Source organism: Pelobates fuscus, chromosome 12 (assembly GCF_036172605.1).
Source record: "Pelobates fuscus isolate aPelFus1 chromosome 12, aPelFus1.pri, whole genome shotgun sequence".
NCBI lineage: Eukaryota > Metazoa > Chordata > Amphibia > Anura > Pelobatidae > Pelobates > Pelobates fuscus.
Window position 1 is genome coordinate 65,703,155 of NC_086328.1, and position 24,313 is coordinate 65,727,467.

The following is a 24,313-nucleotide window of genomic DNA, read 5'->3' on the forward strand; positions in this document are numbered from 1 at the left end:
CTGAGCGTCGGCACGCTTGGGAAATATAGTATAGACGTCGGCACGTATGTGGCTGTAGCCGACGTCTGGGATAGGGGAGTGGAGTTGTAGAATGACATTACATAGTTACATAGCTGAAAAGAGACTTGCGTCCATCAAGTTCAGCCTTCCTCACATTTGTTTTTTGCTGTTGATCCAAAAGTAGGAAAAAAAAAACAGTTTCAAGCACTTGCAACAAACTAGGAAAAAAATCCTTCTTGACCCCAGAATGGCAGTAGATTAATCCTTGGATCAAGAAGCTATTACCCTACATTGAAAAATTATATCCTTGAATATTCTGGTTTTGCAAGTATGCATCTAGTAGCTGTTTGAACATCTGTATGGACTCTGATAAAACCACTTCTTCAGGCAGAGAATTCCACATCCTTATTGTTGTTACAGTAAAAAAAAACTCTTTGCCTTCGACGAAAATGTCTTTCTTCCAGTCTAAACGCATGACTTTGTGTCCTATGTAAAGTCTGGTGTGTGAATAGATTTCCACATAATGGTTTGTATTGGCCCCAAATATATTTGTATATACACGACAAAAAATGTGTCGCCGATGTCTAACTATCGGCCATATTGACAGGGTAGGAGTATAATAGTTATAGTTACAGCGGCCATATTGGAGGGGGTAAGAAAACGCCAAAATGACGGCTGGGAGGGGAGAAAGAGGTGGGATCTCAAAGAATAGCAGCAAACCAAAAATAAATTATAATAGACTAAAACCTTTTTAAACCAGTATAGGATAAAAGTGAATACACACATTAAAACTAAATGGGACTATGAATAAAAGGATAGATAAAAAACAAACAAACATAAAAAGCAGCAGAAAATATTAACATATACATAAAACATTTTGACATGTATAAACAGATAAATCTTACATGTATAAATCAGACAAATCAAAATCTGCATTTAGACAATGGGGTATAAGAGTCTGTAGCTTATTCACCCATTCCATTTCTGTTCTTCTGTTTTTATATCCCCGCCTCTCCAGGGTATAATACATTTTTATACCTATACATTTTAACAGTTTAGGACCTTTGTTGTGTTTAATAAAATATTTGGATACTTAATGATTCAATTATCCATTCTTGATATTTCTGCAATGTTCACTTAAAGGGACACTATAGTCACCTGAACAACTTTAGCTTAATGAAGCAGTTTTGGTGTATAGAACATGCCCCTGCAGCCTCACTGCTCAGTCCTCTGCCATTTAGGAGTTAAATCCCTTTGTTTATGAACCCGAGTCACACCTCCCTGCATGTGACTTGCACAGCCTTCCATAAACACTTCCTGCAAAGGGAGCCCTATTTAGGCTTTCTTTATTGCAAGTTCTGTTTAATTAAGATTTTCTTATCCCCTGCTATGTTAATAGCTTGCTAGACCCTGCAAGAGCCTCCTGTATGTGATTAAAGTTGAATTTAGAGATTGAGATACAATTATTTAGGGTAAATAACATCTGTTTGAAAGTGAAACCATTTTTTTTTTCATGCAGGCTCTGTCAATCATAGCCAGGGGAGGTGTGGCTAGGGCTGCATAAACTGAAACAAAGTGATTTAACTCCTAAATGACAGTGAATTGAGCAGTGAAATTGCAGGGGAATGATCTATACACTAAAACTGCTTTATTTAGCTAAAGTAATTTAGGTGACTATAGTGTTCCTTTAATCTAATTTTTAAGCACCTTGTGGTCATTCCAACATACTGGAGGTCACAAGGGCATTCAAGCAGATAGATGATATTCTTTGTATTACAGCTGATGAAATCTTTTATTTTGTAAACCTTTTTTGTTCTATTAGAAATAAATTGAGTTACTTTAGAAGGTACAGTGGGGTCAGTAGTTTTACAGACTATACAGAGTTTACATTTACAGAAAACTTTAGTTTGGGGGGGGGGGGGGGGGGAGGTTTTCCTAGTAAAAATGGTGGTTAAAATGGATTTAAAATTGGTAGCTCCTCTAAACTATATTTGGGTGTTCGGGTATGATTTGACTAAGTGTTTCATCTTGTTTTAAAATGTGCCAATGTTTTCTTATAATCTTTTTTTATATTACCATTTTTACTATTAAAGTTAAAAAGAAAAGGGAGAGACATGGATTCATTACTTTGTTTTGTTTTACTAGAAGATCTTTTCTATCTCTTTGTTTAATTTTGTCTATTGTATCTTTTAAATCTGTTTCTGAATAATTTTTTTCAATAAATTTGTCTTTTTTTTAAAATTCCACTTGTTAGTTAAAATCATTTAGTTCTGAGTTTTTCTGAGATGCAGCCATTCAGTTTTTTCAAACTTTGAATTTTTACACAGTGTCCATGTCCCATTTTGGAGTAGTTTAGCAGGTTGGTTATTCAAACTACCTCCACAAATGCATACCATTTCTTAAAAAATAAACCCTGGGGTATTTCAAATGGCAAATTTTGAAAATTAGCGTGGGATCATTTTTTCGCTAGTTTGTACCAAGTGTAGTGGTATTGAGCATTTTTAAATTTATTTATTTTTGTACTTTTTTAAACTGTATTTACTTTTTAGAACTTTTTTACTTTTCAAACATTTTTCAAACATTATTAAAATTCTTTTATACTTTTTTTAAAAAAAATTGAAAACTTTTTTACTGTTAACCCCTAGCTAGCCTAACACCAAATTCCCCAATTCTACACTAACTTCCACCCACCCCAGCTAGCTAAATATATAATGTTAAGATATTTTAAGTAAGTAATTCAATGAATTTAACCCCTGAGGGTTAACCCTCAAGGGTTAAAAAACAATCAGATCACGGTAAAATACTGTGATCTGTATTTTGATCAAAGTAGGCAATGATCAACTGGCAGGGAAGGGTTCATTTTTATTAGGACTGGGTAAAGGGGTGGGATTTTTTTTAGTGATTTTGAAACGTTATTAAAACATTTTTTTAAAACTTTTTAAACTCTTTTTAAAACTTTTTTTACTGTTAACCCTTAGCTAGCCTAACACCAAATTCCCCTATTCCCCACTAACTTCCACCCACCCCAGCTAGCTAAATATATAATGTAAATATATTTTAAATAATTAATTAAATAAATGTAACCCCTGAGGTTTAAAAAAAAAAAATAGAAGTTAACCCTCAGGGGTTAAAAAAATCAAATCACAGTAAAATACTGTGATCTGTATTTTGATCACTGTAGGCAGTATTCAATTGGCAGGGAAGGAGTTAATTTTAATAAAGAAGGGTAAAAGGGGGTGGGATTTAATTTTAACTTTTTGTCTACACAGGGAGAAGATCAGCAGCACTGATCCATCTCCCTGCACTTTACAATGAATGCAGAAGCACCAAGAGCAGGATCAGGAGCTCTGCAGCACATGTGCTCGCTCTGACAGGCTGACAGAGCGATCAAAGCTGCAGGGACGGCGCATTCCGGTGCTCTGGAGCAGCGTTAACCCCCACGATCGCCACGATTGCGGTGGTCTGCTGTTAACTTTAGTAAATTTCAGAAATTAGAAATGTCCTTAACGGTAGGACATGCATGACGGAAAATTTCCATCATGCGTCACAAAGGGGTTAAAGCTATGTTCTCTTGCTGTGGTAGTTCTTTAAAATATATTCTCCTCCTTTACTATGAATCCAAAAATCTATATATAGGTGTGCTGTGCCTTTTAGACAAAGTTATTTAAAGTGCAACAAGTGATTTATTGTGCAAAAAATGTGGTTTGCATTAAAGTGCGTAAACTTTCTTAACACATGTATTGTGCACTTATATGTAAAACTGTGATAAAAATACACAAAGCACTCACTTAGAAATGCATAAGCTGATCCTCTCCATGTAACATAAAAAGGAGGAAACAAAATACAAATAGTGTAAATCTATATAACAGAAAGCAAAATGTAATAGATAAAATGCACACTCATAAAAGTAGAGCAGAAGAGCCTGCTCTAACTATGACAGCTCCAAATATCACTTCCTCCTGGGATAAAAAACGGCAGAGACAATCGATCCACTTCTTAAATTTATTGCACAGAATATTTCATAACAGCTTCCTCCAAATTTCCTCCTTGTATATGCAATGTAACAGTTCAGGTACTTTACAGTAAAAGGCCGGCTTCCTTCACCTAAGTAACCGAGTTGACGCAACCAAAGACTTCCGGGGGCGCACCTATATATAGATTTTTTGTATTCATTGTGTGTTGTTATGAGCTATACCACTGTTTAAGGTGCTGCTTTTTTCCAAGAATATTGTGTTAAGTCTTATAAATTTATCCAGAGGACAAGTATTATTAGCGCCTGTATATTCACTTGTCCTTTTTTAGTATTTTCCTCCTTTACTGTGTTGATTCCCTTTATGTATTTAAATGTTTCTGTCATATCCCCCTGTCTCGTCTTTCCTGAAAGCTATACATGTTAAGATCCTTTTAACCAGTTTAGTAGCCCTTCGCTGAACTCTTTTCAAAGTATCAATATCCTTCTCATTTTTAACAAAGATTATCATCTTTACACATAGGGGATAATAAATGGAAAGAACGGAATAGACAAAAAAATTATTTTTGCAATGTCTTCCCTATGCAACTCTGTATTCCAGTACAGGTTCTTCCACCTCTTTTTTAAATGTCAGAGTTAACAGAATTTACTTAAAATGTATTGCTGATATGCCTTCACTATGCAACTCTGTTCTCCAGTCCAGGTTTTTCCACCACTTCTTAATGTCAGTGTGGACAGAATGGATTTAAAATGTATTGTTGATGCATCTTCACTCTGCCACTCTGCTCTCCAGTCCAGGTTCTTCCACCTCTGCTCAATGTCAGAGTTCACCACCCTCCCAATGCATCCATTCAAATTCATCGGATTGATGGTTTGGGGGCTGAAGGGATACCTAGAGGAGGAGGCCAACATCTTCTTTTTCACCCTGAAGGAAACAAGCCTGCACCTTCCAGACCTATCACATACAAGCCTTTGGGACGTTGTTTTCAAGACACTCTACCAAAGCAAGCAGTGAGTACAAATACAAGTTTTGAATAATTAGTTGTGCTTTGAAGATAACAAATACAAATCAAGCTGAACTTTGTGAATTTGTTTTGCATTATCATATTAAAGATAATATTTTACTAGAACCTATAATATTTAATATTACCAATACTTCTATAGCACTTGATAACCCAAACTATCCATGTACATGATCTTACCCATATCTGCTAACATTTAACAAATTTTGTAAAAAATTTAACAAATTCTCATACACAAAACACAAGTACACACATAATCATAGGCGTGCGCACGGGGTGTGCCTCTGGATAGAGACCGGCAGGGGATATCTCAGGATCCCCCCTGTCGGTCCATGCAGAGCCGGTGCTATCTGAGCGCCGGCTCTGCTCTCAGCCTCCCTCCCCATCGACCCACATGCAGGGAGGGAGGCAGGAGAGGACCCGGGGAGCACTTGCCAGCAGCTCCGCCGGGTTCCTCTCGCGAGATCTGAGCGTTGCTGCGGCAACGCTCAGATCTCGCGTGAGTAAACTCTAGCCCTGCGGGGCTAGAGTTCACTCACCACTGGACCACCAGGGAAAGCAGCAAGGAAAGATCCCTCCTCCCTGGCATAAGGTAAGGGGGGGGGGATATTAACTAATCTGCCCCCACCTCCACTGGACCACCAGGGAAAGCAGCAAGGAACAAGAATCCCCCATAGCTACATAAAGTAAGAAGGGAGGGGGGATATTAAGTAATGTACCCCCACCTCCACCCCGACAATCACCCACACACATACAGCACCTACACACACACAGCACCTACGCACATACAGCACCTACGCACATACAGCACCTACACACACACACATACAGCACCTACACACATACAACACACACACAGCACCTACACACATACACAGCACCTACACACATACAGCACCCACACACATACACAGCACCCAAACACACACACAGCACCTGCACACATACAGCACCCACACACATACAGCACCCACACACATACAGCACCCACACACATACACAGCACCTACACACATACAGCACCCACACACATACAACACCAACACACACACCCCACAGCATTAACTGCACCCAGGGCCGGACTGGCCCACCGGGATACCGGGAAATTTCCCGGTGGGCCGCTGGCTGGGGAGGTCTGCTGGTGGCCGCAGGGGGAGCAGGCTCTTCTGTCTCTGCTCCCCCGCCCTCGCGCGCAGCTTAATGAGACCGGGGCCGGAATATGACGTCATATTCCGGCGCCGGTCTCTTGCTAGCGCGCGAGGGCGAGGGAGCAGAGACAGACCTCCCCAGCCAGCGGCCAGCAGAAGACCTCCCCCTGCGTCCACTAGCCCACCCAGCCGGTCACCAACAGGTAAAATATGTAATTCTGTCAGTGTCAGTGTGAGTGTGTGTCTGTGTCTGTGTCTGTGTCATGGTGTGTGTGTCTGTGTCATGGTGTGTGTGTCTGTGTCATTGTGTGTGTGTCTGTGTCATTGTGTGTGTGTCATTGTGTGTGTGTCTGTGTCATTGTGTGTGTGTGTCATTGTGTGTGTGTCTGTGTCATTGTGTGTGTGTGTCATTGTGTGTGTGTCTGTGTCATTGTGTGTGTGTCTGTGTCATTGTGTGTGTCTGTGTCATTATGTGTGTGTGTGTCATTATGTGTGTGTCTGTGTCATTGTGTGTGTGTGTGTGTGTGTGTCTGTGTCATGGTGTGTGTGTGTGTCTGTGTCATGGTGTGTGTGTCTGTGTCATTGTGTGTCTGTGTCATGGTGTGTGTGTGTGTGTTTGTGTCATGGTGTGTGTGTGTCTGTCATTGTGTGTGTGTGTGTGTGTGTGTGTGTCTGTATCGTGTGTGTGTGTCTGTGTCATTGTGTGTGTCTGTGTCATTGTGTGTGTCTGTGTCATGGTGTGTGTGTCGGTGTCATGGTGTGTGTGTCGGTGTCATTGTGTGTGTGTCTGTGTCATTGTGTGTCTGTGTCATGGTGTATCTGTGTGTCTGTGTGTATTTAAAAAGTGTTTTTACTTTTTTTTTTCTCCCCACGCCGTGCTGGTCTCCCCTCGACTGGCCCTGCCTCTATGGCTGAGATCATCAAGTATGATGATCTGAGCCAATCCAATGCTCTGCCATAGGATTGGCTGCAAAGGTGCCTCACACTGTGCAATCACGCTGTGCAGCACTGACACAGGAAGCACCTCTAGTGACTGTCTGAGTGACTATCACTAGAGGTGTCACTAGGAAGCAATGTAAACACTGCATGTGAGTATGCGTAATGTATTATTAAATTAAAAGGACCAATATTGTATATTAGAAAAAGAAATATATATATATATATATATTACTCAACCATCTGGGGTGGCAAGACATTGCCTTACATATTACATACGGCAATATATGGGGCAATGACTTATGGGGCTGGCATAGATTTTTTTTTTCCAGGGCTGCTTTGTATCCCCAGTCCGGCCCTGACTGCACCCTCACAAGCGCGCACACACACACACACACAAACACCCTCACCCACATAGCACACTACCAGCACACATACATCACACTAACAGCACCCTCACACAGCACACACACACAGCAGTGTATGTGTGTGTGTATATAGCTTCCTCTGGTACCCTGCACACACACTTTCAAATGCAAAACATTGCCGGGTGCAATAAAGCCATAGCCAAATATTATAAAAATAATGAAATAAGGCTTGCACTCACGGTCTTTAAAGTTAAAAGGTTTCTTCTTTATTCCAAAAGTTTAAAACATGAAATTTGGCATCAACGTTTCAGCCATCGTCCGTGGCTTTCATCAGGATCAGTTCAGCTGAACTGATCCTGATGAAAGCCACGGACGATGGCTGAAACGTTGATGACAAATTTCATGTTTTAAACTTTTGGAATAAAGAAGAAACCTTTTAACTTTAAAGACCGTGAGTGCAAGCCTTATTTCATTATTTTTATATGTGTGTATATATATATATACATACATACATATATATATGCGGCGTGTTCTTGTGCTTTAGGGTGCACACCCTAATGCAATAGGCTGCGCACGCCTATGCACATAATATTGATGCAAACACAATACAAATACACAAAAAACATGCTTAAAATCATTTATGTTGACAATCATGCAGATGCACACAGGATAGACACATTCCCAGATCCACCATTGCAAGTACAATCACAAATACACGCATATAGACATGCATTCACAGTCATACAAACACACAGGGTTATTTCTTAAAGTTTGAATTCAAAGTGATTTTCAAATTTAAGGCCTATATTCTCTAGGTCCACTATGATTCCAGTTCGTCTTAAGTTTGAAATTCACTCTGAATTCTAACTTTAGTGAATAACCCTGAACACAGTTACACATACATAGCTGTAGATCTCACCATTGTTAGACACAGTGTCCAGGTTGCCATCCTACAGCTGTCCCTGGCTCCCCTGTTGGTTCTCCTTAGCACTGCACTCCCTTTCTTAATATTATATTACATTTTTTATACTAATACTGCATTAACTGGAATACAATAATCATAAAATGATATACCGGTAGTTTAGTTACATAATATAGTATGGTGCTGAGACAGATAGTTATATATATATAGCAAAAAATGAATCTCTTGCACTCCAACTAAAAAAGGTGTAATTATCCGGTGCCAAGTATATATATATATATATATATATATATATATACATATACATACATATACATATAATGTATAGTGGAAGGTTTATATATATATATATATATATATATATATATATAGCCAGGCCTCCCCTGTCTGCAACATGAGCATTCAAAGCATGTCAGACAGATGATTCCTCCCAAGTTTTGCAATGGAGGAACAGAGAAACAAGTATTATTGCACACACTATCATGTAGCACATATCCAAGGGGCACCCTCCTCATTCAGTGTGATTTATACATTTAAGGCATCTGTGACTTATAGAAGTAGAGACCTTCACATTTCATGTGTCTCTCATTCCTTCTGTGAACTTTAAGATTCACAGTTCATCTGAAAAAAAACCTCATAGTGAATGTTGTTTATTTGTCATGCCGTAGGTCTTTTCATGTTGTGTCTATTTTGAGTTTCATGTCAATTGCATTTGTTACAGACTGTCTCTCCATACTATTATGCTATTCTTTATACTCGCTGAAAATCATTACACGTTCTGTTCGGTTTGTAGGGCTTGATATTTCTATATTTAAAATGGGCATTCTAAGCATCATAACTGCTAGAGCTTATTGTAGTCACTATGGTGCTGTAAGTCTATGGGTGCCAATCCCAAAATTTTTGTTAAATCACATTCTATGTTTCTACGTAATTGATAAGTTATAGGAATCTCCCTGGAACTCTTAGCCCATCTCCTCTTCAACTGCACTAATATGATATGATGTGTGTGATTTTCACATTATCAGTGTTATTAGAGACAAGTGAATTCTGTAAGATGGCTTGAGAGAGAAAAAAAAACCAGAGAATGGCACCAACAGAACTACGAGCCAATGGTCTGTAGTGAATATGTTGCTTAAAGTCCACCATTAGCCCCTTCACTACCAAGTGATTTACAAGAATCACTGTTTGTATTTATTATTAGTTTCAGAATTCATAGATAATACATTATTTAATAAAAACAAAACAAACATTTTGGTTGGACAGAAAAGCATTTATGAATATGTGACATTAACATGTATCCCTACCTGTGTATGTGCACACATACAAAACACACAAAGACACTAACACACACATACTCACAATGACGGATTCAGACAGTATGTGTTCTTGATTGAGTGTGCCCGGTAGTGTATTTCAGATATTGGTGTTTGTGTCTGGCACTCTGTATGTTTATGTGCCTGAGTGTGTATTTGGCAGTGTATGTGTATCCATGAATGTGTCCGGCATGTATATCTATGTGTGTGAGTGTGCAACTCTTTATTTTCTTATGAGTGTAGGGGAGCATTGTGTTTAAGGTGAACCTGTGTGTAACTGTGAGGTTCGGGTGGCTGTGTGTGTATGAGGGTGACTGTAAGGGGGTGACCTGTGTGTGGTGGGATGACTATGTGTGAAGGTGGCTATATGTGTCTATAGGGGAGGTTACTATGGAGGGTGACTGTGGTGATTTGCTAATTGAGAGTTATGTTGAAATCTATTGCAGCTAACAGAATAGGAACTGGTAGGAAAAACATTGTTTCCTGTCAAAAAAAGAAACAGTCAAAATGTGTTTATGGTGCCAAGAGTGCTCTCACACTCCATCAGAGTAAGTAAGAAAAACATTTAAAGGAACACTCTAACATTGGGAATGTATGTATTCCTAAGTTTAGATTAATCTAGGGGCTATTTAAACATAAGCGGCCACTTTAAAAGCGGCACTGTAACAACTACCCACCCCAAAATAAGTATTTCAGAAATTTAGAATCTTTATGAAATACTTATATAGACTGTTTTGTCATTTCACTGAAATTCCAACCCAATCAAAAGATGTACTAAGACAAAGTAGGGACTACTTTGCCTCAGTAGTTTTCCGACACCTGACCCTTCTAGACATTGGGTGGCGCTATCCATGTCTAGAAGTATCAATCCCCCAGCTATCACCAGTGATTGCTCCAGAGAATTGGCTTTATCTATGGAGCATGCCGCGGCCTGTCTGTGTATGTTTATATATATGTGTGTCCATGTGTGTGTTTGAATACATTTCTCTAACAAAAGGGGATGGGGTGCAGTGTGAGGCAATTTGTGTTTATGCAACATACACAAACATTTGTTCAACTAACTTCTAAATTATGTTTGTAAATTGGTCCGATTAATCAGTTCTTGTAAAATATAGGTTAACCCAGCTCTTGCAGCCTAACATTGCCACTCAGATGCAGAGTGGCTGCAGAAGACAGAAGCTATGGGTTCCAGAGAGATTCAATTTTTATTGCCAAACTACTCCAAAAGTGTAACAGAAATCTAGTGACTGTACCTATAGATCCAGAGCACCATAACCACTAAAATTATCTGTTGTTGTTGTTATGGTGCTTACAGTGCCTTTTCCATAACAAACAAGTAAGGTCACAAAAATGTGATGCAAAGCTAAATGTTATGGCTTTAGTTTAGTTTAGAGAACTTCGGCGAACAGAAACTCGCCACAGGCTTTTGGAGAGGCCTGCTTGCCAGCCTCCTTCCAAAAACTATGTCAGCAAATGTAAAGACCCATATTTTATTCCTCCTGGTACCAGTAATGTATCCTGGTTTTGTGCTGCCCTAGGCATGACAAAACTCAGGCACCCCCTCCCTCTTCCACCCGCACCGCGTTGTAAATACACATACACAATCACTAACAGACACACATACACTCACTAACAGACACATACAGTCACTAACAGACACACACACTCACTAACAGACACACACACACTAACAGACACACATACACTCTCACTAACAGACACACACTAACACACTCACTAACAGACACACACATACTAACACACTCACTAACAGACACACACACATAGTAACACACTCACTAACAGACACACACACTCCCTAACAGACACACACACACTAACTAACAGACATACACAAAAACACACTCACCTTTTTTTTATCTTATAAAAAATTCGATCCCCCCAGCCTCCATACCTTTGGGAGTGCTGTGGTGGATTCTTGTTTTCCCTGGGGTCCAGCGGGGCGGCTGGGCGTGTCGCGTAATGATGCCGGGCCGGAGTGACGTCATATTCCGGCTCCAGTATCACTGCTGTGCGCTCAAGGAAGCTGAACAGGAGGATCAGTGCTCCCTCGCCGCCTGCCAAGAAAGCCACTGTTGCCAGCCTGGGGAGTCCTGAGGTGGCTAGCCGGCCAGCTCCTGGGCTCCCCAGGACAAGAGGCTGGCAAGGCATTTGCCAGGGCGATCAGAGGGCGGCTTTTTTTGCCGGCCCCCAGAAAGTGCTTCCCATGGCAAATGCCTTGTCAGCCTTGCGGTAAATACACCACTGCCTGGTTCCCCTGGTTCCATAGAACCGAACGCTAGCTCCGTTTGGTCCATTCACATGGACCAAAACCGCAAATAGACTTCAGAGGGACTTAGCCGTGAATGCCCTAAAACTATTTTCTACGAGAAAACTTTGTGGTTCACGGTCGGTCCCCCAGCGGCACTTAGCTGCGATTCTATGGAACTGTTTTCAGCAGGAACACTTTGCGGTGATCGTCATGGGCACCAGCTGGCCATAAGTGGGGGTTTTCCTGAGGAAATGAGCTCAGCTGTTAGGTGTTACATGGCCCGAGAGTGCCGGGACCTGGGAAGATTGCCTGGATGGAGGAGGATAGTAGTCCTACGATCCGTGCCAGCAGCCTGAATGGGATCGAATCCCAACGTAGTATCTTCCATATTTCCTTGCATATTGCAACGACTGTGATAGTTGGAAGTCTGAGTGTACATGACAGGGAGTCGATGTTGAACCCCAGGACTCACATATTGAGTTGGAGTCAGTGTTGACATTTCATAAGATACAGAGTGCCTATAGAGTGGCGAGCGTAGCCACAAGGAGAACATTTGAGAGGGACTCACCCTATAATAATGAAAATAGTATCAATATCCACATTGGGCTGTGATAATGAAAGGGGCTCACCCTCCAACAGTGGCGAAACTACCGCGGTTCCCGCCGCGAGTCCCGCCAGCTGAGTAATGCGGCAGTGGCCCATGCTACGTAATTCCAGGGGGCCCGGTCAGCGCTTTAAGAGTGCGACCGGGCCCCCTCTGATGATGTCAGAGGCTGGGAGGAAGTGACTGCCCCGGTCACTTCATCCCAGTAGCAACCACTGGGAGCCGCGCAGGAGGAAGGAGGGAACTCTGACTCCCATCAGCCTGAGCCACCACTGGACCCCAGGAAAAAGGTATGTGTGTCTGTATGTGAGTGTATGTCTCTCTGTGTGTCTGTCTGTGTGTGTATGTCTGTATGTGTGTATGTCTGTCTGTCTGTGAGTTGTGTGTATGTCTGTGTTTCTGTATGTGTGTGTATGTCTGTGTGTGTCTGTATGTGTGTGTATGTCTGTGTGTGTGTGTATGTTTGTGTGTGTCTGTCTGTGTGTATGTGTGTTTATGTCTGTCTATGTGTGTGTATGTCTGTCTGTATGTTTGTCTGTGTGTATGTATGTGTGTGTATATCTGCCTGTGTGTCTGTATGTCAGGATTACTAGTTGATGCAGCACACAGAAATAGTATCACACTTAGGACTAAGGAAAAAGTCTAACCAGACCTTAGAATGGCCAGACTTAACGTACCTAAGAATAGTCAAAATACTTATACAAACATAGAAACATAGAAACATAGAATGTGACGGCAGATAAGAACCATTCGGCCCATCTAGTCTGCCCAATTTTCTAAATACTTTCATTAGTCCCTGGCCTTATCTTATAGTTAGGATAGCCTTATGCCTATCCCACGCATGCTTAAACTCCTTTACTGTGTTAACCTCTACCACTTCAGCTGGAAGGCTATCCCATGCATCCACTACATTCTCAGTAAAGTAATACTTCCTGATATTATTTTTAATCCTTTGTCCCTCTAATTTAAGACTATGTCCTCTTGTTGTGGTAGTTTTTATTCTTTTAAATATAGTCTCCTCCTTTACTGTGTTGATTCCCTTTATGTATTTAAATGTTTCTATCTATCCCCCCTGTCTCGTCTTTCCTCCAAGCTATACATGTTAAGATCCTTTAACCTTTCCTGGTAAGTTTTATCCTGCAATCCATGAACCAGTTTAGTAGCCCTTCTCTGAACTATCTCTAAGGTATCAATATCCTTCTAAAGATATGGTCTCCAGTACTGCGTACAATACTCCAAGTGAGGTCTCACCAGTGTTCTGTACAATGGCATGAGCACTTCCCTCTTTCTACTGCTAATACCTCTCCCTATACAACCAAGCATTCTGCTAGCATTTCCTGCTGCCCTATTACATTGTCTGCCTACCTTTAAGTCATCAGAAATAATCACCCCTAAATCCCTTTCCTCAGATGTTGAGGTTAGGACTCTATCAAATATTCTGTACTCTGCCCTTGGGTTTTTACGTCCAAGATCCTTGCCGAGGTCAGGGATACAGAATGAGACACAACGATGAGGGAAAGCCAAAAGTCAAGAATACCAGAAATCAGGGAAGTAAAAATTAAGCCAAAATCAAAAAACAGAATAATACGATCAGGAACACACTCTCGGATAACCAGCAAAGGGAAACCATGACAGGGAACTGATCAAAAGGCAATGTGGGTTTAAATAAAGCTGTAATTGGCTGTATGTGGCCTCTGACCCCAAAACGTGCGTGCACGTCTATGACGTGACGTCGCACGCATGTAAGCGCCATCTTTAATGTGGGCAAAGGCTATATCCCCATTAAAACCGGAACCGCAACGGCTGACGTCTCTATGAATGCCACACACGCTGGGGACCAGGACGGAAGGAGGTGGGGTAGTGGTCTGCCGTGAGCAAGGTAAGTATTTATTATTTCTGACACTGTATGTATGTGTGTCTGTCTGTGTGTCTGTATGTCTGTATGTGTGTGTGTGTCTGTCTGTGTGTGTATGTGTGTTTGTTTGTATGTATGTGTGTGTGCCTGTATGTGTGTGTTTACATGTGTATCTGTTTGCATGTGGGGGGTGGAGGGGGACGATAGACGTTTGGGAAGAGGGTGGCGGGGAGGGGGGTGTTGATGTACAGGAGGGGCCCCCAGGGCAATTTTCGCGCTGGGGCCCCATGGTTTCTAGTTACGCCTCTGCCCTCCAATAATGAAATCAGTATCATATACTGACATAAACTGTAAGATAAACAAAAAAAACTGACAGGGAATAAAAGGGATAAAGTAGGTACACAGATATCCCAAGTCTATACCCTACAAAACAAAAAAACTGCGTTCCCACTATCAGATAAAACCCTACATAAATACATATACAGTAAGAAAATAAATCAATCAAGTAAATAAGTAAACTTAAGTAAATATAACAAGACAAGCCAACAAAGTGTAGACACAATATTCTGACCTGACTTGTGATGGAGCAGCAAAGAAAGAGGAAGAGACTCAGTGGAAGGTGTATCTTATACTCTCTGCCTGTCTCTGATTGGTTTCTTTTTCTCTCTATATGTCTTTGCTGCTATGGAATAGTAAAGGAAGATTATGCAAAATATGAAGCCTCCTGTCATGTGATAAAATGTTACATGTAGACAAAAATAACTGACTAAAACGTATATCTTATAAAACATATAATGTAGACCGATATATTTTTCAGTTTGGTTCTTGTAGCACAACATTTTCAATTCCCTTGTCATTTTTCCACACTTCCTTGCTTGGTGGATATAGTAAGTTTGTTTAGAACATTCTTTTGTAGTCTGCAGTAAAGCCTGCCTGCAGGTTTCTTATTTTACATGTGGCAGGGAATGAATTGTTTATGCTCCAGTGCCTTGCTTTGGACTTACAACATTCCATGAGCATACTATAACTACACACCCAGCACAAAGGAAGAAGAAAAGCAACCAATTTAAAAGGACAGTCACCATAAACCTCTATTATGCTTGTGTAGATTATAGTTTAAGTTATTTCAACAGGCATAATTCCTCAGTTGAGTTGATAAACTGCAAATTCACTGATGTAAATGCAAACATACTTATGTCACTAGCAACAAGCACCTTTGTGCAGTGTGCAGCAAATCTAAAATATGTAGATTGAGAAGATCATAGTATGAATGTTGCAAGGTGAGATGGTCCACAATAACCTCCTGCTGATTTAATTAATGGGCAAGTGCTGTTTTCAGAACACAGTGTTCTTACAGATGTACTTGCCAAAGTCTACAAATATTTAATATATAATATATAAATATAGATTTTTTTTTTTTACTGCTCCACCTTTTTTCACCTCTTTTGGTCACCTCTAGATTTGCAAATCAAATCTACATTTAGTGGCTGTCCACAATCATCTTCTTTTTTGGGGGGGGTGGGAGGGTAGGGGGGCGGTTCAGAGGCAGAACTTCCAATTGCTAAACAAATTAACTGTTCATGCCTTTTGTTTGTTTCATGATTCATTCATATGGCGTTTTGGATTTAAGGAATTCGGAAGAACCACCATTCATACAAAATAGCACAGATTTTCTGTTACTGATTTTATGTACTTAAAAAAAATATACGACCCACTTGGGAATTACAGCCCTGTCTCAGGTTTGTAGGGTAATAAATGTAATTAGGCTATTGACTGTTTCACTTCATCTTGGCCAGATGTGTGCCACTGCATTATTAATTCATGCATAAGATAGAAAAAAAGATACAAAACTTCTACGCATGTCTGCTATTGATGCCATAAAAGCAGGCAATTTAGGAGGAGTATGTGTGGGTCCATCACTGTTTGGCATTACAGTACTGCCAGATCATTATTTGACTATATCTGACCATGCCTGCCAGATTGCTTAGACAGTAAAATAAACAATGAAGATTCTGGTCACTTTAGGGAGCACGGCCCTGGTTCTGCCCCCAGACAACAATTATAGAGAAAGAATAGGAATGTCCAGCACAAACCTTTAAGTCCACAGATCCTTTAGTAAGGTGCCAAAGAAAAAGGTTGACGTTTCGGCAACACACAGCCTTTTTCAAAAACGGAAAGGCTGTGTGTGGCCGAAACATCACCTTTTTTTCTTTGGCACCTTAATAAAGGAGCTGTGGACTTGAAAGTTGTGCTGGACATTCTTATTCTTATCTTATTGTTTAGGCGAACTTCAGCATAGATTCTTTACTATCAGATAGATAATGAGAGCATTTGTAACCATGGCCTCGATTTAATATTATTGGCTAAACCACGTAAAAAATTATCAACTGCTTTCAGCTAATAATTTTATCGAATTTTGACTGGATTTAATGCTAGATGAAGTTCCAGGAGCCAAACCCAATAAACGGGTTAGCGGTTTGAGAAAAATCCTGCAAAAAATGAGCAAAGTAAACAATATGACCCTTTTTTAGTGACTGACCCGCTGAGACATTAAAAATAAATAAATAAAAGACTATGACCCCCAGATTAAAGCAAGGGAGGTTTTAGATTTTCCACATGCCCCCAATCTCCATACTATGAGTATGTATGCTAAACAGCAAGAAGCCAGACTCTGGTAACATACAGTAAGAAAATAACTTTGTTTTCCTGGCACTATTGTTTCCTTTTAATAGGGATATCACGAGAGATACTATTCAGGAATTCATTGAGGACAACAAAGTCATTAGCAAAAATCAGCATGGTTTTATGAACCATAGATCATGTCAAACTAACTGCATTCTATGATCAGGATGTTGAAGTTGATGTGATCTATTTAGATTTTGCAAAGATATTTGAAACTTCTTGCTCTTGGGTAAAACTTTGGCTTAAAAATAGAGTACTGAGAGTTGTCTTTAATGGTAAGTGGTATCTCTCACGGTTCTGTTCTGGGACTGCTTCTATTCAACCTATTTATAATTTATCTTTAAATAGGCATTAAAAGGCATGTGTCAGTGTTTTTAGATGACACACAACTAGGACGAATAATACAGAAAGAGCAGGATATTACTTATCTACAAAAACTGAGAATATGAGAACAGGCAAAAGCTCAATAGCTTCCCTTCAGTAAATTCCTGCACAGATCTCAAAATAGTTTTTGCTCACTTGTGCCATTACAGAGGGAATCTATACCATTTGCACATCATCAGACTGCTCCTGCCCACAAGGGCAGTCCAGATGCAACATGCTGGGGGGAAGTTTACACTGCATGACAGATACCCGGGCAATCATTTTGGTTTTCACTGGACCTCGTAAGCAAGATATAGCTAATACCATTCTAGGCACAGTGAGCATGGGGTCTATATCTGCATTAACCTTTTAACTTAGGGAGAGCCTAAAATAAATGCATTGCAAGAAAACCAGAGAATATGAGAACACCGAGAATGGAAAAACGATAATAGAAACACAAAACTTTGGTAAATCCCCGCTCAGGTCTCAAACTAGTTTTGTGCTTGTGCTAGTACTTGTGCCATTAAAGTGAACACAAAGTGAACCTATTACATGTCAGACTGATCCCACCCATACGGGCAATCCAGAGGTATTATGACAGATAAAATTTAATGTAGATGAATGGAAAATTATGCATTTGTAGGTGGGTAATGCACATGCAACTTAACAGCCAAATGGTAAAGCAACACAAGAAGAATGTGGGAATTGTTATAGACAACAAACTAGGAGACAATATCCAATATCAATCAGCAGTTACTAATGCCAGTAAAGTATTGTCATGTATTAAAAGGATCATTGAGTGTTTTGAGCCAGTCACAATGCTTTCCCATAGGACTGGCTGAGACTGTCAAGGAGGCAGATCAGGGGCAGATCCAGCACAAGCCAAGCATAGTCCTAGACAATCAGCATCTCCTCATAGAGATGCATTGAATCAATGGATCTCAGGGGCGGACTGAGAACCCTCAGGGCCCCCGGGCAAAATAAATCAAGGGCCACCTTACAGGCCCCACCCATACTCCGCAGCAAGCGCCACCCATGTCCCGCCTCCATGCACCGCCTCCAGCCACACCCTACACAATCTTTAGACACAAGGAACAAAAGTGCAATAATCCCTTTGAGGCCCAAGTAGAGACTACAATTGAGTGCTCATAGAGATGCATTGCATCCTCATAGAGATGCATTGAATCAATGGATCTCAGGGGCGGACTGAGAACCCTCAGGGCCCCCGGGCAAAATAAATCAAGGGCCACCTTACAGGCCCCACCCATACTCCGCAGCAAGCGCCACCCATGTCCCGCCTCCATGCACCGCCTCCAGCCACACCCTACACAATCTTTAGACACAAGGAACAAAAGTGCAATAATCCCTTTGAGGCCCCAGTAGAGACTACAATTGAGGGCTAATGGGCCATGGAAGGGGGTCTTTCTAGCAGAGGCTATCTCAGTGTCCTTTAGAGAGTGTGTTAGAAAGAATCCCCTCCAGGCCCTATTAGAGACTACAATGGAGTCTAATAGGCTTGGAAGGGGGTCTTTCTAACAGAGGCCATCTCAGTGTCCCTGCTGGAAACAGTCGCCTCCAGGCCCCAGTAGAGATTACAATTGAGGGCTAATGGGCCATGGAGGGGGGGAGCATTCTAGCAGAGGCTATCTCAGTGTCCTTTAGAGAGTGTGTTAGAAAGAATTTCCTCCAGGTCCCATTAGAGACTACAATGGAGTCTAATGGGGCCTGGAGGGGGGTCTCTCCAACACTCTGGTTCCTATTCACAATATAGCAACACAACATAGCTTGCTGATACCTAGGCCAAGTTGGCTCCTCTTACCTTAATTACTGTTGCTGGCTGGCAGTCTGTGGGCTTGCTGGAAGGCTGTGGGCTTACTGGCTGCGGCTGGCAGGCTGTGGGCTTGCTGGCAGGCTGTGGGCTTGCTGGCTACTGCCGGCAGGCTGTGGGCTTGCTGGCTGCGGCTGGCAGGCTGTTGGCTACTGCCGGCAGGCTGTGGGCTTGCTGGCTGCGGCTGGCAGGCTGTGGCTTGCTGGCTGGCAGGCTGTGGCTTGCTGGCTGCAGTTGGCAGGCTGTGGGCTTGCTGGCTGTAAGCCTAACTGGTGGCCTGTGGGCTGGCTGGCTGGCTACTGGCCAACCTGTGGGCTGGCTGGCCGGCCTATGGGCTGGCTGGCTGGCTGGCCGGCCTGTGGGCTGGCTGGCTTGCTGGCTACTGGGGCACTTGTAGATTATTTAAAGAAATAATCCATGCACAATAACCACTACTGCTCTGTGTAGTCGTTATGGTGCCAGGAGGGCCGGGCCCCCCTTTCAGAGTAAGTAGTCAAACCGTTTAAGAACAGTTTGACAACTTACCTGGGGTCTGCTGGGATATGAGGCTGTAGTAGGGTATAGGAGCAGTGGTGCAATGTGTTAGGGGTGCAGTGTGTGTGAAAGGTTCAATGTGTGTGAGGGGGTGTAGTGTGGGAATGTGTAGGGTGTGTGGGGCTGTGTATGTGTGTGGCAATGTTAGTATGGGGGGCTGTGTGTGTATGGGTGGGCAGTGTATGTGTGTGTGAGGCAATGTGTGTAAATGTGTATGGTGTGTGTGTGTGAATGTGTATGGTGTGTGGGGGCAGTGTGTTTATGGGGCTAGAGTTCACTCTCACCACTGCGACCACCAGGAATCCCTGGTGGTCACAGTGTTGAGAGTGAACTCTAGCCCGTAGCTCCAGGGCTAGAGTTTACTCTCGCAAGAGCCGTAACGTTGCCGTGGTAACCGCGGCAACGATCTGTGCTCGAGCAAGATGGACCCAGAGGAGCTGAAGACTGAGCTCCCGGGTCCTCTCTTCCTCCCTCCCCTGCAGGCCGCCCGCACGGTGTCTGCGGACAGGGGAGGGGGCAATTGCCCTCCTCTTACTCCCCCCTCCCCCTCTTCTTACCCCCCTTCTTACTCCCCCCTCACTCTCTTCTTACCCCTCTTCTTACTCTCCCCCTCTTCTTACTCCCCTCCCCCTCTTCTTACCCCCTCCCCCTCTTCTTACCCCCTCCCCTCTCTTCTTACTCCCCCCTCCCCTCTCTTCTTACTCCCCCCTACCCCCTCTTCTTACCCCCTTCCCACCTCCCCTCTCTTCTTACTCCCCCCTACCCCCTCTTCTTACTCCCCTCCCCCTCTTCTTACCCCCCTCCCCCCTCTTCTTACTCCCCCCTTCCTCTTTTTACTCCCCCTTCCTCTTTTTGCTACCCCTCTTCTTACCCCCCTCTTCTTACTCCCCCCTCTTCTTACTCTTCCCTCCCCCCTCTTCTTACCCCCTCTTCTTACTCCCCCTCTTCTTACTCTTCCCTCCCCCCTCTTCTTACTCCCCCCTCTCCCTCTTCTTACTCCCCCCTCCCTCTCTTCTTACCCCCCTCCCCCTTCTTCTTACCCCCTCCCCCCTCTTCTTACTCTTCCCTCCCCCCTCTTCTTACCCCCCTCTTCTTACTCTTCCCTCCCCCTCTTCTTACTCCCCCCTCTCCCTCTTTACTCCCCCCCTCTCTTCTTACTCCCCCCCTCCTCTCTTCTTACCCCCCCTCCCTCTCTCTTCTTACCCCCTTCCCACCTCCCCTCTCTTCTTACTCCCCCCTACCCCCTCTTCTTACTCCCCTCCCCCTCTTCTTACCCCCCTCCCCCCTCTTCTTACTCCCCTTCCTCTTTTTACTCCCCCTTCCTCTTTTTGCTCCCCCCTCCCCCTCTTCTTACCCCCCTCTTCTTACTCCCCCCTCTTCTTACTCTTCCCTCCCCCCTCTTCTTACCCCCCTCTTCTTACTCCCCCCTCTTCTTACTCTTCCCTCCCCCCTCTTCTTACTCCCCCCTCTCCCTCTTCTTACTACCCCCTCCCTCTCTTCTTACCCCCTCCCCCCTCTTCTTGCCCCCCTCCCCCCTCTTTTTACTCTTCCCTCCCCCCTCTTCTTACTCCCCCCTCCCCCTCTTCTTACTCCCCCTTCCTCTTTTTACTCCCCCCTCCCCCTCCTTACTCCCCCCTCTCTTCTTACTCCCCCCTCCTCTCTTCTTACCCCCCTCTCTCTCCTTACTCCCCCTCCCTCTCTCTTCTTACCCCCTCCCTCTCTCTTCTTACCCCCCTCTCTTCTTACCCCCTCCCTTTCTCTTCTCACCCCCTCCCTCTTTCTTCTCACCCCCCTCCCTCTTTCTTCTCACCCCCCTCCCTCTTTCTTCTCACCCCCCTCCCTCTTTCTTCTCACCCCCCTCTTTCTTCTCACCCCCCTCCCTCTTTCTTCTCACCCCCACTCCCTATTTCTTCTCACCCCCCACTCCCTATTTCTACTCACCCCCACTCCCTCTTTCTTCTCACCCCCCACTCCCACTTTCTTCTCACACCCCCACTCCCACTTTCTTCTCACCCCCCCACTCCCACTTTCTTCTCCCCCCCTCACTCCCACTTTCTTCTCCCCCCTCCCTCTTTCTTCTCCCCCCTCCCTCTTTCTTCTCCCCCCTTTCTTCTCACCCCCCTCCCTCTTTCTTCTCACCCCCCTCCTCCCTCCCTCTTTCTTCTCACCCCCCCCTCCTCCCTCCCTCTTTCTTCTCACCTCCGCTCCCCTGTAGCGTGGCCGAGCTGCTGTGCGGTCCGCAGTGCCGGCCGGAGTGATAGGAAAGTGCACACTGAGTGTGCACCTTCCTGTCAGTCCGGCCGGTTACAGGAAACAGAAACTCTTCTGTTTCCTGTACCCGGCCGGACTGACAGGAAGGTGCACACTGAGCACCTTCCTATCACTCCGGCCGGGCACCGCGGACCGCACAGCAGCTACAGGGGAGGGGAGGTGAGAAGCTGCAGCCGCCTGAGGCTCTTAAGAGAGCGCTCAGGCGGCTGCAGCATTTAAAGGGGCGGCGGGCCCCCTGATGGCGGGCCCCCCTCCCGGCCGGGCCCTCGGACCATGTCCGAAGTGCCCGACCGGTCAGTCCGCCCCTGATGGATCTCAATAAGGAAAGTTCAGTGTCTCCATGCAGAGTGTGAAGACACTGAATGGCAGTGCTGTAGTGTGCAGTGGCCAGTGGAGCTATTCCTAGGCTGCGATGTAAACACTGCATTTTCTCTGAAAAGACAGTGTTTACTGCAAAAAGCCTGAAGGGAATGATTATACTCACTAGAACAAATACAATAAGCTGTAGTTGTTCTGGTGACTATAGTGTCCCTTTAAAGTCTCTCTCTTTGCCTCCTTTTGAACCCTTGCATTGTTTTGCATTTTACCATCAAGTGTCTCTTGTTGGTTGCCAAAATCTCTAGTACATAGATTTCAGAAATTCAGGCCTTATCAGCAGAAGAACCTTTTACTGTCTTCCATTCTGATACAATTGCACATGGTCCCAGAGTTCAGACATAAAGTAATCTATAACTTTCATCTAAATGAATAAATTGTCTTACCATCCTTGTATCAATCATCTTTTAATCAGGAGGAAGACAGATTGCACACATTGGATGTGTCTAGATGTCTCTCTTTATCTATCTAAGACCGCTGATTAATAGAGTCTTCAAACCTTTTCGTGACAAAACAAGGATCTTGCTGCATCTACATCGACATTGAGTTGTTGGATTGTCTTGGTGATATCCAAGGCTTATCAAGCTCGAGACGTCCAAGTCCCCATCTGGTTTACGGGTCCATTGCACGAGATCCTTGTCTTCATCTTGGGCAGCTACAACGAACATTCCTATAGAGAAAACCTTCAGAGCTGCTATATGGTCATCGGCTAATCCGTTCTTTAAGCACTATGTATTATATGCCCATGCCCAAAAATCTTTTCAATTTTGTAGAAATATTTTGTCTTTAGCCTCTTAAAGGACCACTATAGTGCCAGGAAAACATACTCGTTTTCCTGGCACTATAGTGCCCTGAGGGTGCCCCCACCCTCAGGGATCCCCTCCCGCTGGGCTGGATGGTGAGGAAGGGGTTAAAACGTACCTTTATTCCAGCGCCGGGCGGGGAGCTCTCCTCCTCCTCTCCGCCTCCGATCCTCCCTTTCGGCTGAATGCGCATGCGCGGCAAGAGCTGCGCGGCAAGAGCTGCGCGCGCATTCAGCCAGTCTCATAGGAAAGCATTTACAATGCTTTCCTATGGACGCTTGCGTGCTCTCACTGTGATTTTCACAGTGAGAAGCACGCAAGCGCCTCTAGCGGCTGTCAGTGAGACAGCCACTAGAGGATTTGGAGGCTGGATTAACCCATTTATAAACATAGCAGTTTCTCTGAAACTGCTATGTTTATAAAAAAAAATGGGTTAATCCTAGAGGGACCTGGCACCCAGACCACTTAATTAAGCTGAAGTGGTCTGGGTGCCTAGAGTGGTCCTTTAATGATTCTATAATAATTTTTTTTCTATTGAAATTTTCAATCCATCTTTTTTTATTATTTTTATTATTATTTGTTTATTGTCCCCTCCCCTATTATTATCCTGCAGTAATGCTGCCATGGTTTAGCCAGGAAAAAGAAATTCAGGAAGCATGAGGAAATATTCTATATTTCCATGTACTTGTGTGTCCTGTGTGTATCTTGTATCTAGTGTACATTGTATTTGCACCTTATCTAATATTGTGTGTCTGTGGAATTAGTAGATGAACAACTAGTGTCAGTAGGTAACAAACCAGCCTTCCTCTTTCATAGCTTTTGTTAATTTTTTTTTTATCACAGTGTGGCACAAATCCTCTCCCAGGACTGACCAAGGAAGAAGACTGTTGTGGTAGCGTTGGGACTGCATGGGGACAGCACAAGTGCCACAAATGTCCACAAATATGTAAGTATCTTAATAAGATAAATAATTTTGTGGAGAAAGACTTACCAATAGAGATGTCCCGAACAGTTCGCCGGGAACTATTCGCATATGCGATGTTCGGT

General features: G+C 43.3%; 1 protein-coding gene across 1 annotated transcript in view; it reads left to right on the plus strand.

Annotated features, from left to right (window-relative positions):
* The window catches only part of LTBP3 (latent transforming growth factor beta binding protein 3), a 275,491-nt gene that overhangs the window by 72,900 nt on the left and 178,278 nt on the right, over positions 1-24,313 (plus strand). Inside the window, exons 3-4 of the mRNA XM_063437804.1 lie at positions 4,764-4,981; positions 24,110-24,212. Coding sequence (XP_063293874.1) covers positions 4,764-4,981; positions 24,110-24,212 — 321 coding nt within the window. The remainder of the gene's footprint in view (positions 1-4,763; positions 4,982-24,109; positions 24,213-24,313) is intronic.